The sequence below is a fragment of the Lepidochelys kempii genome, chromosome 9 (genome assembly GCF_965140285.1).
Source record: "Lepidochelys kempii isolate rLepKem1 chromosome 9, rLepKem1.hap1, whole genome shotgun sequence".
In the NCBI taxonomy this organism is placed as follows: Eukaryota; Metazoa; Chordata; order Testudines; family Cheloniidae; genus Lepidochelys; species Lepidochelys kempii.
Window position 1 is genome coordinate 54,628,694 of NC_136388.1, and position 14,683 is coordinate 54,643,376.

Below are 14,683 nucleotides of genomic sequence, written 5' to 3' on the forward strand. Positions count from 1 at the left end.
GAGGCTTCTTTCTTGCTATATAACTATCTTTCCCACATTACTCCTGAGGGCATTCTGCTCCAGAAAATTAAAAATTCTTTGCCAAAAATATTATGCACACAATATTTTAAAATTCTGCAAATTTTATTTGTCAAATAAATGGGGAGGCTCCAGCATGGAATTGGGAAGCACAGGGCACTGGCTGCACAGAGGTGGGAGATCACTGTGCAGCCTCCCCCGGGTCACTGACTCGGCTGCACCCAACCCTGACACAGCATAAAGACTGGGCCTGCCCCAGAAACACGCTAGGGTCCTGCACCACTGCTTCAGGTTCACCAGGTTTGGGAAGGCAGGCTCAGCAAGGCAGGATCCAAGTATGGAGAGGCCTAATGTGGGGGGATCCAGGTGTGGGTTGAGAGGGTTCTGTGTGGGGGCAATCTGAGTGCGGGCAGTTCAGAGGGGGATCTGGGTACAGGGGGATCTGGATGCACAAGGGCTTGTTGGTGGGGGGGGGGGTTCTGGGTGCAACAGTAATGGGACTCTGCAGGGATGTCCAGGTGAAGGTGGTTGGGGCTCGGTGGGGGTGTGTGGGGGGGGTAGAGCTCAGTGGGGGGTCCAGATGCAGCTGGCTAGGGCTTGGTGGGGTGGGGATATAGGTATGGCTGGCTTGTCTAGGTGGTCCAGATGCAGGGGAATGGGCTCATTGGGGGAGTGTTTCTGGGTGGGGGGGTGAGGTTTGGTGGGAGGGTCTGCATATGAGGGCAACTGGATGCATGGGGGTTGGGGGAGCAGCTCCCTGTACAGGGATTCCTGCAGCTGAGGGGCGATGGGTGTAGGAAGCAAGGCGGGGGGGGGGGGGGAAGGAGTTTGCAGAGCTTCCTTCAGCTGTGGGATAAATCTGGGGGTGGGTCTGACCTGGCCCCAGATGCTATGCAAGAGAAGAGGAAGTCCCATTGTCCACAGCCCAGCCAGGACTAGCAGTTGAGCCCGGCGCAGGGTAAAAGCCACCAGCCGGGTCTTCCACAGTCCCGCCTCTTGCCCCACAGTGATTTACCTCTCTGCCACCTGCCCTAGGCCTCTTGAAACATACTCCTGGGGAGGGTCACAGGATCACTCTTGTGGCTTCTGTCAAAGTCAGATTCAGGACTCACATAATTTGTCAGACCACTCTGTTTATTAGCAAAGCGCTTTGCTAATGCACCCAGATGTGAGCCCCTCTCTGCGGCTCAAGATAACTTATTTATACAGCTAAGCCAAAACCAATTTAACATAAGAGACAAAAGAAAGCAGAAACTGACAAATATACATACATATCTTATTTGCATACTCACGTTTACCAATCTCCTAGCTCAGTAGGAGCTCTAAATTAATTAGTTTGAGGACCCATTGTCTCACACTCCTTAATATTTCTCTTCCTGACAACTATATTTCAACAAACCCCTCAAGTAGCATTTCTTTAATGAATTATAATTTCAATATAATTCATTCTACTTTCACAATCCCTCCTTTTGGTCAAGCTACGCAATGACCAACAATGACTGGGTTCCACATATCAATCGTTCTTTATCTCTTTGTTCATCAGTGATATTTAAAATCATCAAATTAGCACTCTGGTTTGGGGCAGCTATCTGTGTAGCATGCCTGACACAATTTTGGATACAACAGGAAAGTAACTGAAAACATACAAAAATTATTAGGATTCCAAACAGGAGAGTTAGGGTTCCCTGAAACAACCAGTTTCCTATGCCAGAGAAATTGAAAAGGTTACTTAGCCACTTCCCCTCGAAGAGCCAAGTTCTTTATGGAAGATATGCGATTTGTTCTAAGTGGCTAGCACGATCTATTACCTCATTGGTGTTGTCTGGTATATACACACAGCAGTCTTTTCCAATGAGAGCACAAGTCCCTCCTTTTGCCGCCAGCACTATGTCCAATGCCTGACGGTTTTGGAGGGCCATCTGTCGGACTGCCCCTGTTTCTTTGGCCAGGGCTCTTAAACTTTCTCCGGTTTCATTTACCATTATTTCAACTACTGCTTGTAACCTTAGGAGCCTTTTTGCATGATGTATTACTCCCCCTAATGGTATTAAGGAACCGCCAATGGCCTCTTCCCAGGTTAAGGAGCTTATGTTGTTTACATACCATTGGGCATCTGTTAAGTCCTTTCTTTTTCGCCTGAAATTGCGGAGGCGTTCTTGAGGGAAGGTTCCCAGCACTTGGAATTGTGGGAAGAGTCGGGCGGGATAACAGATTCCTGACCAATTAGCTGGTAGTACGGTGTAAGCTCTGGTCCCACACACCCAGTGATGGCCTATAAAGGCCAGGAAGAGTGGGTTGCACCCGTTTGTCATATAGGTGTTTGCAAAGGAGGAGGAGTATCCCCCAAAGGGTACAGGGTAATTCTCCTTACGAGGAATGGTGTGATTTGCATGACAGTGAAAGATTGTATTGTTTTCACTAAGGTTACTGTAGGGGGAACATGAGTGATTTCTCTGTTTGATCCCAGGTTGAGAAAAAAATTCATATCTCCATACCTGGCCCGCCACTTTTTAGTTTTGTTTGAATAATCCCATACACCATTGGCCACAATATGCTGAAGGCAATGGCTTTTCCCCAGATCCAGCCCTGTCCCATTACACACCCAACACCAGTGACCTTTTCCCTCCACCACACTTATCCATTTAGATGCATTTATTCCCACCGCTTCCCAAGTGTCATTGCTGTTCCATATTTTGTTAAACGGACAAGGCCCTCCAGTGAGGTCTGGAGACTTGAGTGGGATAGCCAGGACAGGAACACCAGTTTGAGAGTGGGCTGGGATGTGGCTGCAGACCCAGCAATTAGAAATATTAAGGGTCTGAGCTATCCATACCTGCTGCTGGATAAAAGAATTGTCATCGTGGTCTCCCCAGGCTGTAAGATACCAGCAGCTGAAGAACAGGCAGAGGCGCATGTTGGAGGCAAGGCTCTTCTGGTTCTGACAACCTCAACTGAGGGAACCGCAGTCACGGTTTTATGCCCACCAGACAGTAGGCACTAGGCTCGCTACTGCTTTTTTGGGGTTTTTTTTTTTTGTTCGTCGTCTGCTTCTGGCAACCCTTACGAGAGCGTAGATTGTAAGGTATTGTAGAGTGTTCCTCTACGTCATCTTCTGGAGCCAAAATTGACTCTGCGTTGTCCTGAGGTGGTGATTGTTTCTCTGGGGATGGTGCCTTCTTACACTGTGAAGCATGTATCCACGCTGCAATGCCAGATGGTTTAACAGCCGTCTGTGTAGTAAGCAGTACCTGATGAGGACCCTTCCACCGGGGCTCCAAGGTGTGCTTTCGATGATGGTGCCGTACGTAGACCCAATCACCTGGCTCGAGGTTGTGGCAAGCATCGGAGGTGGGTTCTGTGGGCCAGGCGACTCGAACCTGTGAATGGAAGTGACTTACAGCTTGCATTAGTCCCTTGCAATACTGAAGAAGCGCACTGTGAGTCAAGTTCAAATCTGGAACGGGAGTAATGGTAGTCATAGCTCGCATAGGGTGTCCCATAACAATTTCAAAGGCACTTAATTTATGCCTTTGGGATGGAGTGGATCTCATGTCCGTAAGGGCTACTGGCCAGCTTAATCCTGTAGAGTAACAAATTTTAGCAAGCTTATTCTTAAGTACACCATTTTTTCTTTCAACTGCACCTGCACTCTGTGGGTGGTAGGGACAGTGCAACAGGTGTTTGATATGCAATATACAGTCCAGGTGTTGAACAAATTGTCCAGTAAAATGTGTACCCTGATCACTGGACAGAGTAGCAGGAATTCCCTTGGCAGGCATAATATGATTTAACAAACATTTGACAACAGACAGTGAGTCAGCCTTGCAACAAGGAAAGGCTTCAATCCAACCGGAGAATAAACATACCATAACCAATATAAATTCATATTGTTGACACTTAAGCATTTGTTCAAGAATGGTGCTTGAGGCAGGCCCCGGAACCCCATGGCCACTTTTACAGGTTTACCAATATTATGGCTTTGGCAAATGGTACAGGCTGCACAGTGGCGGGCTGCAAAAGAGCTAAAATGGGGGGGCCCACCATCCTGTCTTTGTTACAGCAGAGACCATCCCCTCCTTTATGACATGCGAAACACCGTGTAGCAGGGCGGCCAGAGATGGGTAGAGTGAAAGGAGGGCTACAAAGGTGCCAGTAGGCGAGTGCCAAAAGGAATCGGGATGTAGAGAGCAACCCTGGGCAACCCAGGATTCTATCTCGGTTTCTGGGGCAGAGTCTTGGAGCAGGGTGAGGTCAGTGAGGGACCAAGAGGGTAAGAGGAGAGCGGAGAACAAGGGAATCAGACATTTCAACTAGGCACGCTGCAGTAGCCACAGCACGCAGGCAGGGGGGTAAGCCTGGGGCAACAGGGTCTAAAGTGGCAGAGAAATAAGCCACTGGGTGGTTCTTTTCTCTGTGCATCTGAGTGAGAACTCCAAGTGCACACCCAGATTGTTAGTGGCAGAAAAGGGTAAAAGGCTTAGAATAGTCAGGAAGCCCTAAGGCAGGGGCAGAAGCCAAACCCTGTTTGAGAGAAACAAAGGCAGAATTGGCCTCAGGGGGCCACGGCATGCGGTCAGGCACAGAGAATCGAGTGAGTTCCTGGAGAGGTTTTTCACGGGAGGCATATTGGGGAGTCCATTGTCTACAAAATCCAGCCATGCCTAAAAACTTCTGGACCTGGAGTGGGGAGCAGGGTCGGGGAAAGCTAAGGATAGCTTGGACGCGGGTGGGAGAAAGTGCACAGGAACCCTGGGAGAGGAGAAAGCCAAGGTATGTGACAGAAGCTTGATAAAGTTGTAGTTTAGAGTGAGAAACTTTGTGACCCTTATTTGCTAGGGCAGTAAGGAGCACTAAAGAGTCAGTTTCAGAGGCAGACAACGAAGGGGAACAGAGGAGTAGATCATCTACATATTGGACTAATGTGGACCTGGATGGGAAAACAAGGTCAGCAAGGTCTTGGGCTAATGCTTGGGAAAAATATGACGGGCTTTCAGTATACCCCTGGGGCAGTGTGGTCCATGTGTACTGTTGCCCCGTGTAAGAAAAGGCAAACAGGAACTGGGAGTCAGGGTGAACCAGGACAGAAATCAACAACAGTAAAATGAGTTGCATCTGGTGGGATAGAAGCCAGAATCTTTGAGAGAGGCAAGTTTTGATTCTGTCCACCTGTGATTTGCCTCTTCCCATCACTGCATGAAACAATCAACCTCTCCTTTTGCCAATTTAGTTTTAAGTTGGCCGAGTTTGTCTTTTAAGACGTCTACTCGGTCTTTGTCCCAAGATCCTAACAGTGGCCACTGAATTTTGGGATTCTCCTAAGTTAGCCTTTTGCATTCCCATACACATCTTCCCCGCCCCCGAGGTCAGCCTTTTGAAGCCATCCCCCACCCATGTCATGAGGTTTTCTGTTTATTAAAATACAACAATGCTAGCAACAAGACAAACACCACAGAGAAACAACACAAAACATAGATCCATGGTATTCTGAGTTATTCTTCCGCTGGCGCCAGCTTGCTCGTAGAGTCTAAAAACAAAAGAAACAATTTCCATCCCCTTGGTGGGGACAGATTATTGCTTAATAATAATACCACTTTCTTTTACAAATTTCTTTGCTAATTGCAGGAAAAACAGAATTACCTCCAGGCTGTACTTATTTTGTTCTATAGTTAGGCTGTTCTATAGTCAGACTAGTGAATTACCCCACTCACTGATCATTTATGAAATTCATGAGGTGGTGTACCTCAGTTTCCCCTCTTGTGCAACAGACCATGTTTGCAATAGTTTCTCTGCTGTACCAAGCTACAAGTTTATTCTCAGGTAATAGCTGAGACACAGCTTCAGATTTTAGCACTATACACGCACACAAAATTCTCTTTTGCCTAACATCCCTTGCACTGTGATTACTCTTTTACACAACTGTACCCCGATTACACTTCCATCTTGTACAACTAGACACAACCAGGAGCAGCCAAGTTAAGTTCCAGTAGAAACCCCTTACATCCTTTAGTGATTTTGATTACATTACCCAATAGTCAAACAATTTTGATCAGATTCTCTCTCTGCCTGCAGCAGTCCCTTATAGACCATTTCTGTGGGAAAAGGGCCCATTTTCCCTCAGAATAGCTGTAAAGGCTTCTGGGGACAGAAGCGTAGTGGTGGTAGTAGCCACTCTATCTGACCCTCTTAGCCTAGACCATTTCTCCAGAAATTTACAGGAGTCCGGACTCTTCCTAAAATACATAAACAACCGGCATTCCTTTAGGGAACTGTCCCAACTTAGACATCTGGTTACCCATACAGGAGGACTTTACACACCAATCACACAAGAAGGAAAGTCGGGTTCGTCAGAGCGATGCCCGGTGCAACACACAAAAGGAGCCCACAGGCTACTGCCTCAATCGCCCTTGCTTTCACACCAAGGGTTTTACCCAAGGTGCAGTGCGGCTGCGATTGTGCAGATTTCACTCACTCAGACCATGGGGACAGGAACCCTTTGATCAGCCGATCCCCGGATGGAGACGGCACCCAGACTCAAACACACCACAGGGAGGACGGATAGACACAGAGACAAGACAGTCCTCAGTCCGGACAAAACACAGAAATAATTACCTGACCAGATTCCTGATGTCAGATCCCGGGATCCCTACCAGAACAGAGTGGGAACCAACAGGTTCGATGGCGTAGACTTCACTGTGGTCATGCACCCTTCTGTTCTGGCGGAGGACAGCTCGGGCCAAATGCCCAGGTGCCGGCTTGCCACGGCCATCCTAAGAACAGTCAGGAGTCACACAGCCCCAGAGAAGACGGTTGCCATCTCGGTGGAACCTCCAAATTGTCAAAGTCAGATTCAGGACTCACATAATTTGTCAGACCACTCTGTTTATTAGCCAAGCGCTTTGCTAATGCACCCAGATGTGAGCCCCTCTCTGAGGCTCAAGATAACTTATTTATACAGCTAAGCCAAAGCCAATTTAACATAAAAGACGAAAGCGGAAACTGACAAATATACATACATATCTTATTTGCATACTAACATTTACCAATCTCCTAGCTCAGTAGGAGCTCTAAGTTTAATTAGTTTGAGGACCCATTGTCTCACACTCCTTAACATCTCTCTTCCTGACAACTATATTTCAACAAACCCCTCAAGTAACATTTCTTTAATGAATTATAATTTCAATATAATTCATTCTACTTTCACACTTCCCTTTGCTTCCCTCTCAAAAGTCATTTTTCTGTGGGGAAGCAAAGAAATCTGCAGGGAACATAAATTTTGCACATGCACACTAGTGCAGAATCCCCCCCAAGAGTACCACATTCAGACACTGCTGGTCCTTTGTTCTCACTGCCACGTCCAGTCCCTATACAGGCTCCCCAGTGTCTTCCCTGGTCCTAATGCTGCTTGCTTCTTTCATATGATAACCTTTCTAATTAATACCTTTTCATTAGCAACTTAAAGCACTTTACAAACATTGTCTCATCTGACTCCAGCGTTTTAGGTGTTCTTTATTTTATGGTGAGCGAAACGGAGAGAAGTGACTTGCCCTTTGTGATAGACAGGAATAGAATACAAAACTCCTGATTCTTGGGTCCTTTTCTCTAATTTTGACTACATATTTCCACAGCTCCCCTCTGTACATAGATAATAGAACTTTCCCCATAGTGGGATCCCCCTAACATGGGAATTTTTTTTTCAACACAGTTCCTGGTGCGTTTCTGCACTGTTCCTCAGAACTGTTTACTATAGTAGGAAGGTGATCATGTGGTAGCAATAGCATAACTCTCCCAAGTACCATTATACTACTAGCAACCAGGCTTGCTCATGATGTGGGGTATGACCAGCAGTGACCCTGCAAACTGAGTAGACATAAAAGCCCTTTCTGGAATTCTCTGATGTCCTTTTGTAAAAGTACAAAACTTCAGAGAGCATTTGCTCAACTCTAGGAAGAACTAGGGTAAGATTGCTATTTATCATGTATCATTTAACCGACACACTTTTTTAGTTCGGGAAGCAAGGCATGGACCTTATACTCTCATCAGGAAAAGAGGCTTTCATATGTGTTGCCTTTGTCAAATTTTTGGAATTTCCTGGAGGGACGGAGTCACCAACATTGAAGTGCTCAAGTGGGCCAGTATACCCAGCATGCAAACACTCCTCAAACAGCGACACCTTTGCTGGCTTAGGTATATGTGCCAAATGAATGATGGGCTTATCCCAAAGGATATCCTCTATGGCAAACTGGCATCTGGAAAAAGACCCAAAGGACACCCAAAACTGCGTTTCAAGGATGTGTACAAGCGAGATGTCAAAGAAATGGACATGGATGTGGATATCTGGGAAGATCACACTCGGGACCGCAGCCTTTTTAAATGAGCTTAACAAAGGTCTCCAGAGTTATGAGAGAAAGCAGTTCAGCTTAGCAGAGGAGAAAAGAGCTCGCAGAAAGCAGAGCCCAAAGGATTGAAACACCACCTTTAAATGTGTCAGACGCATCGGAGATTCTCTCTTGAGTGGGTCTCTTCAGCCACAGTCACGGCTGCCATAAAAAACAGTTGAGTAAATTCTCTCTCTCAGGGGTGCGTATCTATGGTCTCTCGAGACTGAAGGATGCCTACTACTATTTAGCTGAAGAAAATGAGGACATGGCTTGGTCCAAATGCGATATATTAGACATTCACCTTACTCTTGAGTTGAAATTTTGCTTTATTTTCCAAGTGAAAGTTTTTGGTCTCACCCTAGTTCAGGCACATTTTTAAAGAAAATATACCAAACCTACAGGATATTTTGGTATCATTGTCAGATTGTTCTATAGACCTGGGATTTGAATATCACTGTGTTAAAAATCACACCCAAAGAGCATTGACAAAGCTATTCATCTTATGTTTGGGAACCAGTTTTACTTCATGCACTTCAACCCTCATTTATGCCTTGTCTTAGCCAGCAATCATTTGTGTGGAATCTTTTCAAATTTGCCTTTATATTTTACTTGAATTCTTAAAAAGTTATAATTCCATAGCAAAAACAGGTTTCAGAGTATCACCCATGTTAGTCTGTATCCGCAAAACGAAAAGGAGGACTTGTGGCACCTTAGAGACTAACAAATTTATTTGAGCATAAGCTTTCGTGAGCTATAGCTCACTTCATCCAATGAAACGAAACAGTTACAGTTGATTTGTTAAATACTCAAAAGTTAGAAAATATCAAAGTTAATGTTCTTCCAGTGATTGGAGGCATACATTCCCCTCAGGTGTGCACATGCCCAGTGCACCAAAGTTGAAAAACTTTGCTTAGCAGCATGCATCAGGACAGCACTTACACCCTTAAGCCCCTAGCCCTTCCCATGGTAATATAAGAGCGGTGCTGCCCTGACCCCACTCAGTTCTTTCTCACCACTTGCTGCTTGAGATGGAGCATGTTTCTCTATTGCAATGTTTTCTGTACTTTTTGAGTAAATGGTTAATTTTAGTAGTACTGTAGGAGGTAGTTTAGTAGAAATGTAGCCTTGTGTGATGCCTTCACTGGATTTTTAAGCATTATCAATCATGTGGAATGGCTGTCCTTACCAGTGATCCCCACGCTCTGTGTTTATTGTTCCATGGGGAAGGGCACATTAAGGAAATGTGCTCCATCTGCAGATCTTTTAAAAAGAAAACACAAGTGGCTAGAGACTTGCACTCGGAGCAGCCCATGAGGCCCAGTTTGACACCAGGGACCTCCGCAGATCATCAGACCCTCCAGAGAGCACCTGAGCCGGTACATACTGGGGTTCCATAGCTGGATTTGGATCCTCCACCCTGGAGGAAGAGAGAGCATTCTTCTAGATCTCTGAGAAAAAGAACTCACAAAATGGACTGGGGCCATTCCAGAGCTCAGAGCGTTGTCCTTCCCTTCTAAGAGGAGTGGACACTGGCACTGAGTCTTCCCATACACAAGATAGATTAGAGTCATCTACCTACTCTCCGGTACCAGCGTGTGACTAGTTAGACGCCATACCATTGACTCCAGTACCTTCTGTGGGGTGTCTGTTGAGTCTATTACTGAGGACAGTGGTGTCAGCACAGTCTCTTTCCATGCTGGCGACTTATCAGGCAGCAGTGGACTTGCTGTGCCTTTCTGTTCCTGACTCTCCCTTTACTCAGGAACAGACAACTATGGTGGCTTCCTGTTTCGGTAGCTTCAGGATCACCCAGACTGATTGCAGACATATCATTTATTGTCTGCACTGTTGTCCACACCACATCATAACCCAGGGGCAGAATTTGTCTGCTTCCTTCTCAGTACAGAGTCTCGTTGGCCCCGTACTATCTTTGGTACTGACAACGATTGCAGTGCTGTCTGTATCTGCAGGTCCGGTACCAGCTTCAACTTCAGTACCAACATCTGTTTACGCACTGAGTATGAGTGCAATCCCCCATCACTACTTGAAGTACCAGCTCCTGTGCCATTGTTGTTTCCACTGATACCTGTATATTGGCTTTGGATGTGACAGGCTCCGCCTAGAATTGCTCCTCCGTTACCTTCAGCCTACTTGGAAGGTTCTGTAAGATCAAGTTTGGAGACATCTCCCTCTCCTTCACCTTTGCATTACTGCTCTCAAAGGTTGTTGAGACATCCTGGGGTACCACTCCTGCACTATAAAGACTCTTAGCCTAGTTCCTAATGGTCACCAATGCCATACCCCAATCCACAGTGGCCTCCTTGGAAACCCTGGGAGGTTCCTCACTTTGTGACGTCCTGATCCATAGCTCAGTCGAGGACAGGGTTGCCTGTCCCCTAGTAATCTCCCTGCCTGAGCTGTTTGTGAAGCAGTCACAGACTGAGGGGCTCCCTCTGAGTTGGTTCAGCTTGAGCCCTTGTTACAGACACATGTTGCCGCAGAGATGTCACTGGTTTTGCTAGTGTCCTCTTTCTTGTCACCAGATGGCACTGCAGTGCCAGATTCTTTATCTCTGGTGCCTGAGGATTTTAAATCCTATCATGATCTATTGAGACAAATGGCTTTGACGGGTATTCAGACCGAGTTTAAGGAGAAAACGCATAAGTCAGTGGATATTCATTCTTCAGCTCCAGGGAGAATGTTTCACTTACAGGGAGAGTCAGTTTTGGAACCTACAAAGTCTCTGTGGAATACCTCCACATCCTTAACGCCTATTGTGAAGTGTACTGATAAAAGGCGGTATGTCCCCCAGGTAGGGTTTGTGTGGGTTTTTTCCTCACATCCAGCCTGTAATTCCCTTGTTGTGGCGGTGACAAACGAAAGACTGTGGCAGACTAGGTATAATTCCACACCAAAAGACGACAGTCTAAAAGGTTAGATTTGATGGGGGGAGAAATTTTTATTCAACCTCTTCATTACAAGATATGACTTAGTAAATTGCAACACTATGTCCAAGTTTACAGATGAGTTGCCAGAATCCTCCAAGGAAGAATTGAAGGCATTCGTTGCCCAAGGCTGTTCGGTGGGAAAGACTTCTTTGCAGTCGGCACTGAATGTAGCAGACCCTTTGTCCAGACTTTGGCCTCAGCTGTAATGATACCTCATGGCTGCAAGTTTATGGCATAGCTCCTGACATCCAACATAACATAGAGGTGCATTTTCATTTTCTAAGAAAACTGGTGAGACTTTACATTCATTTAAGGACTCTTGTGCTACTTTGCAGTCATTGGGAGATTTGTACCCTGGCCACAAAGAGACGTCATTATGGAGGTCACCAACAATATCATTCATAGCAATGTTTCCAACAGTCATCCTACCCTGCTAGGCAGCAAGAGTTCCCTAGAAAGGAATGTAAATCACAGAGGAGAAACCCCCCTGGGTCCCATTTTAATCAGTCAGCTTGCTCTCTGCTAGTTTCAGGCAGGGAGCCTATTTGACTTGCATATCGAGAGGGGCATTCCAGTTGTGACAGTCTCACCATATCCCTTGAATTCAGGGACAGGCTGTTTCACTTCTGCAGTCCTTGGGAAACAACTACTGAGTCCTACGCACTGTGGGATCAGGTTATGCCATCCAACTTATGTTCATTTCCCATTCCTACCTCCCTACCCCACCCCTTTTCAGGGACATCTCTCATAAGTCCAGACTCTGTGGACTTTGGGAACTACAGAGGAAGTTCCTCCTTCAGCATCAGCAAGAGGAATTCTATTTCCTGAGCCTCAAATCCAAGGGAGAGGTGAGATCTATTCTCAATCTTCCACGTCTCAACAAACTAATGAAATATGAGATTCTGCATGGTAACCCTGGGTATAATCCCTCCCTACATTGGATCACAATTACCTGGTATATTGCTCTCAATCTTCAGGCTGCCTACTTCCATGTGGCAATTTTCCCAGTCCACAGGAAGTTTGAGATTTGTACTGGCAGGTCATCGTCATCAATTCAGTGTTCCCTTTGAGGCTAAGGATAGGCCAACACGTGACTCCTCTGCACGTCCAGTTCACCCGTCATCTCTTTGATCTAGGTCTGATTTTGAACAAAGGGAAGTCAACGTTAATGCCAGCACAAACCATAGAGTTTACTGGGGCCATGCTAGACTGTATGAGTTTGAAGGCTTTCCTGATGATTGAGAGACTTCAGGTAATTTGTCATCCATCTATGCCTCCAGCCTCACCCTTCAGCTACAATCTGCATATGCTTGAGATTGCTAGGGTATATGACAGCATGCACTTCCATAGTTCAGCACACAAAATTGCATTTTCATCCTTTTCAAGCCTGGTTGAAATTAAGTCTCTCTCCTGAATTGTCAGGTGATGGACAGCTTCGTAAGGATTCTACCAAAGATCCTGGACTCCCTAGAGTTGTGGAGAAATCAGAGCAAAGTTTGCCAGGGTGTTCCCTTTGCCTGCCCTTCTCCAACCAGGACTACAGTTACTGTTGCATCCAAAGTGGGCTGGGGAGCACATCTAGGGTCATTAAAAGTTCAGGGTTTGGGGACCAAACAGGAAGCTTCTCTTCATATCAACATTCTGGAGCTTTGAGCCATTTAAAGTGAATGCCAGGCCTTTCGGACTGAAATCAGGTGCACAGCTGTTCATGTACTTACCAGTAATTCTACCGCAGTGTTCCACAGGGGGAACTCACTTCAACCAGCTTTTCCAGGAAGTGAAGTCTTTTTGGCACTTTTGCATCAAGGAGGATATTAGCCCCACAGTGGCACACTTACCCCATGCTCAGAATCAGTTAGACAACCACCTCAGCAGAGTTTTCTTCCAGAATCATGAATGGTCCCTGAAGAACAAGGTGTTCAGAGATCGTGGTATTCAGCAATTGACCTGTTTTGCAACAAAAGACAACAAGAAATGCAGTCAGTTTTGGTCTGAGCTCTTTAAGCAATGCCTTTCATATAGGCTGGGGACCGGAGATGATGTATGCTTTCCCCCTGTTCCTGCTAATTCCTCAGTTTATCCTCAAACTGAAGTTGGATCATGTCACATTGATACTGTCTTAGCCAAACTGGTGTGATGAGTGTTGGTTCTTGGACTTTTTTTTTCTGTTCAGCCTTCCAGACCTTTTCACCTCCTCCCAAACCTTCTGACACAATATTTGGCATCCAACGCTGATCAGTCTGCATCTCTTGGCATGGATGCTGCATGTGTGATGTCCTGGATCGTGAACCAAGACCGCTGCTGCATCCTGGCCTCCACCCAATGTCTGTCAAAACCTGGTGGTCCGAGAAGCTAGTAGGACTATAGCCTCAGCCAAGACATTACCCACAGGAACCCTGATTGAAGGATCACCCAGCTCCACCAATTGGTCCAACCACACTATTTCAGGCTGAAGGAGGCACAGGAAGTCTGTCTGAGCAATAAGGTGATTTCCTGTTATGGCTGCATTGGACCCTGCTTATGCCTGTCTCTTTCACCTAACCCTGTTCCTGATTCCTGCTCTGGTCCGCTCCTGGCCTCTTACCTCTCTCTTTACATCTGTTCCCACCGTGCTCCTGTTCTGTGCTTTGATCCTTGTGTCTCCTCCAGTTCCTGCCCTTACGCCTCGTCTCCAATCAGTTACCAGTCCTGGCCTCTAACTTGTGACCTTGACTCTGGCTTGCCCCTCTGGTGATTGGCAGTTGACTCCGGTGCTGACCCTTGGCTTCACTCCCCACCCTGGACGTCTGCTCCACCCACTAGCCATGACTCCTGCTATGACTACTAGCCTGGACCACCTACATCCCATTCCATAACACATGGTTAGATGAGGAGGAAGAAAAATGCTCAGAAGCAGTGCAGTAGAAAGCTCTCTGCTAGGAGTACATATTTGGCCAAGTAGAAGCGTTTTTCAGTGTGGTCTCTAGCTCGAGGAATCCGGCCAAGGCCAGCACTCATTCATGACTCCTTGGATTATCTGTTGCATTTTAAGTCCTCAGGTCTGTCTCTTATGTTCGTTCAGGGGTCCACTTAGTGGCTATCTCGGTGTTCCACCTGCCAAGACAAAACTGACTTCCTTTGGATAACTGCCTTGTGGCTAGACTTTATTTTTTAAAGGTGGTGGTGGTGATCCCTACTTCCTGTTAAGAGCACTATTGTGAGACCATAATTCGATGCTGGCTGCCCTCACAGGACATCCATCTGAGCCCTTGGCAACCTGTTCTCTGTCCATTCTTTGACAAAAGACAGGTTTTCTCATGGCAGGACCTCTGCACATAGTTTTTCAAGAATAAGTTGGCC

The 14,683-nt window shown here is 46.4% G+C and overlaps 1 protein-coding gene across 5 annotated transcripts in view; it reads left to right on the plus strand.

Moving 5' to 3' along the window:
* The window catches only part of UBXN7 (UBX domain protein 7), a 156,396-nt gene that overhangs the window by 25,448 nt on the left and 116,265 nt on the right, over positions 1 to 14,683 (plus strand). The window contains exon 11 of one of the 5 annotated variants that reach the window (XM_073360406.2): positions 11,413 to 11,843. The exons of the other annotated variants lie outside the window; for them this stretch is intronic. Coding sequence (XP_073216507.2) covers positions 11,413 to 11,550 — 138 coding nt within the window. The 3' untranslated portion in view covers positions 11,551 to 11,843. Of the gene's footprint in view, positions 1 to 11,412; positions 11,844 to 14,683 lie in introns of those variants that run through there. 5 annotated transcript variants of the gene reach the window in all.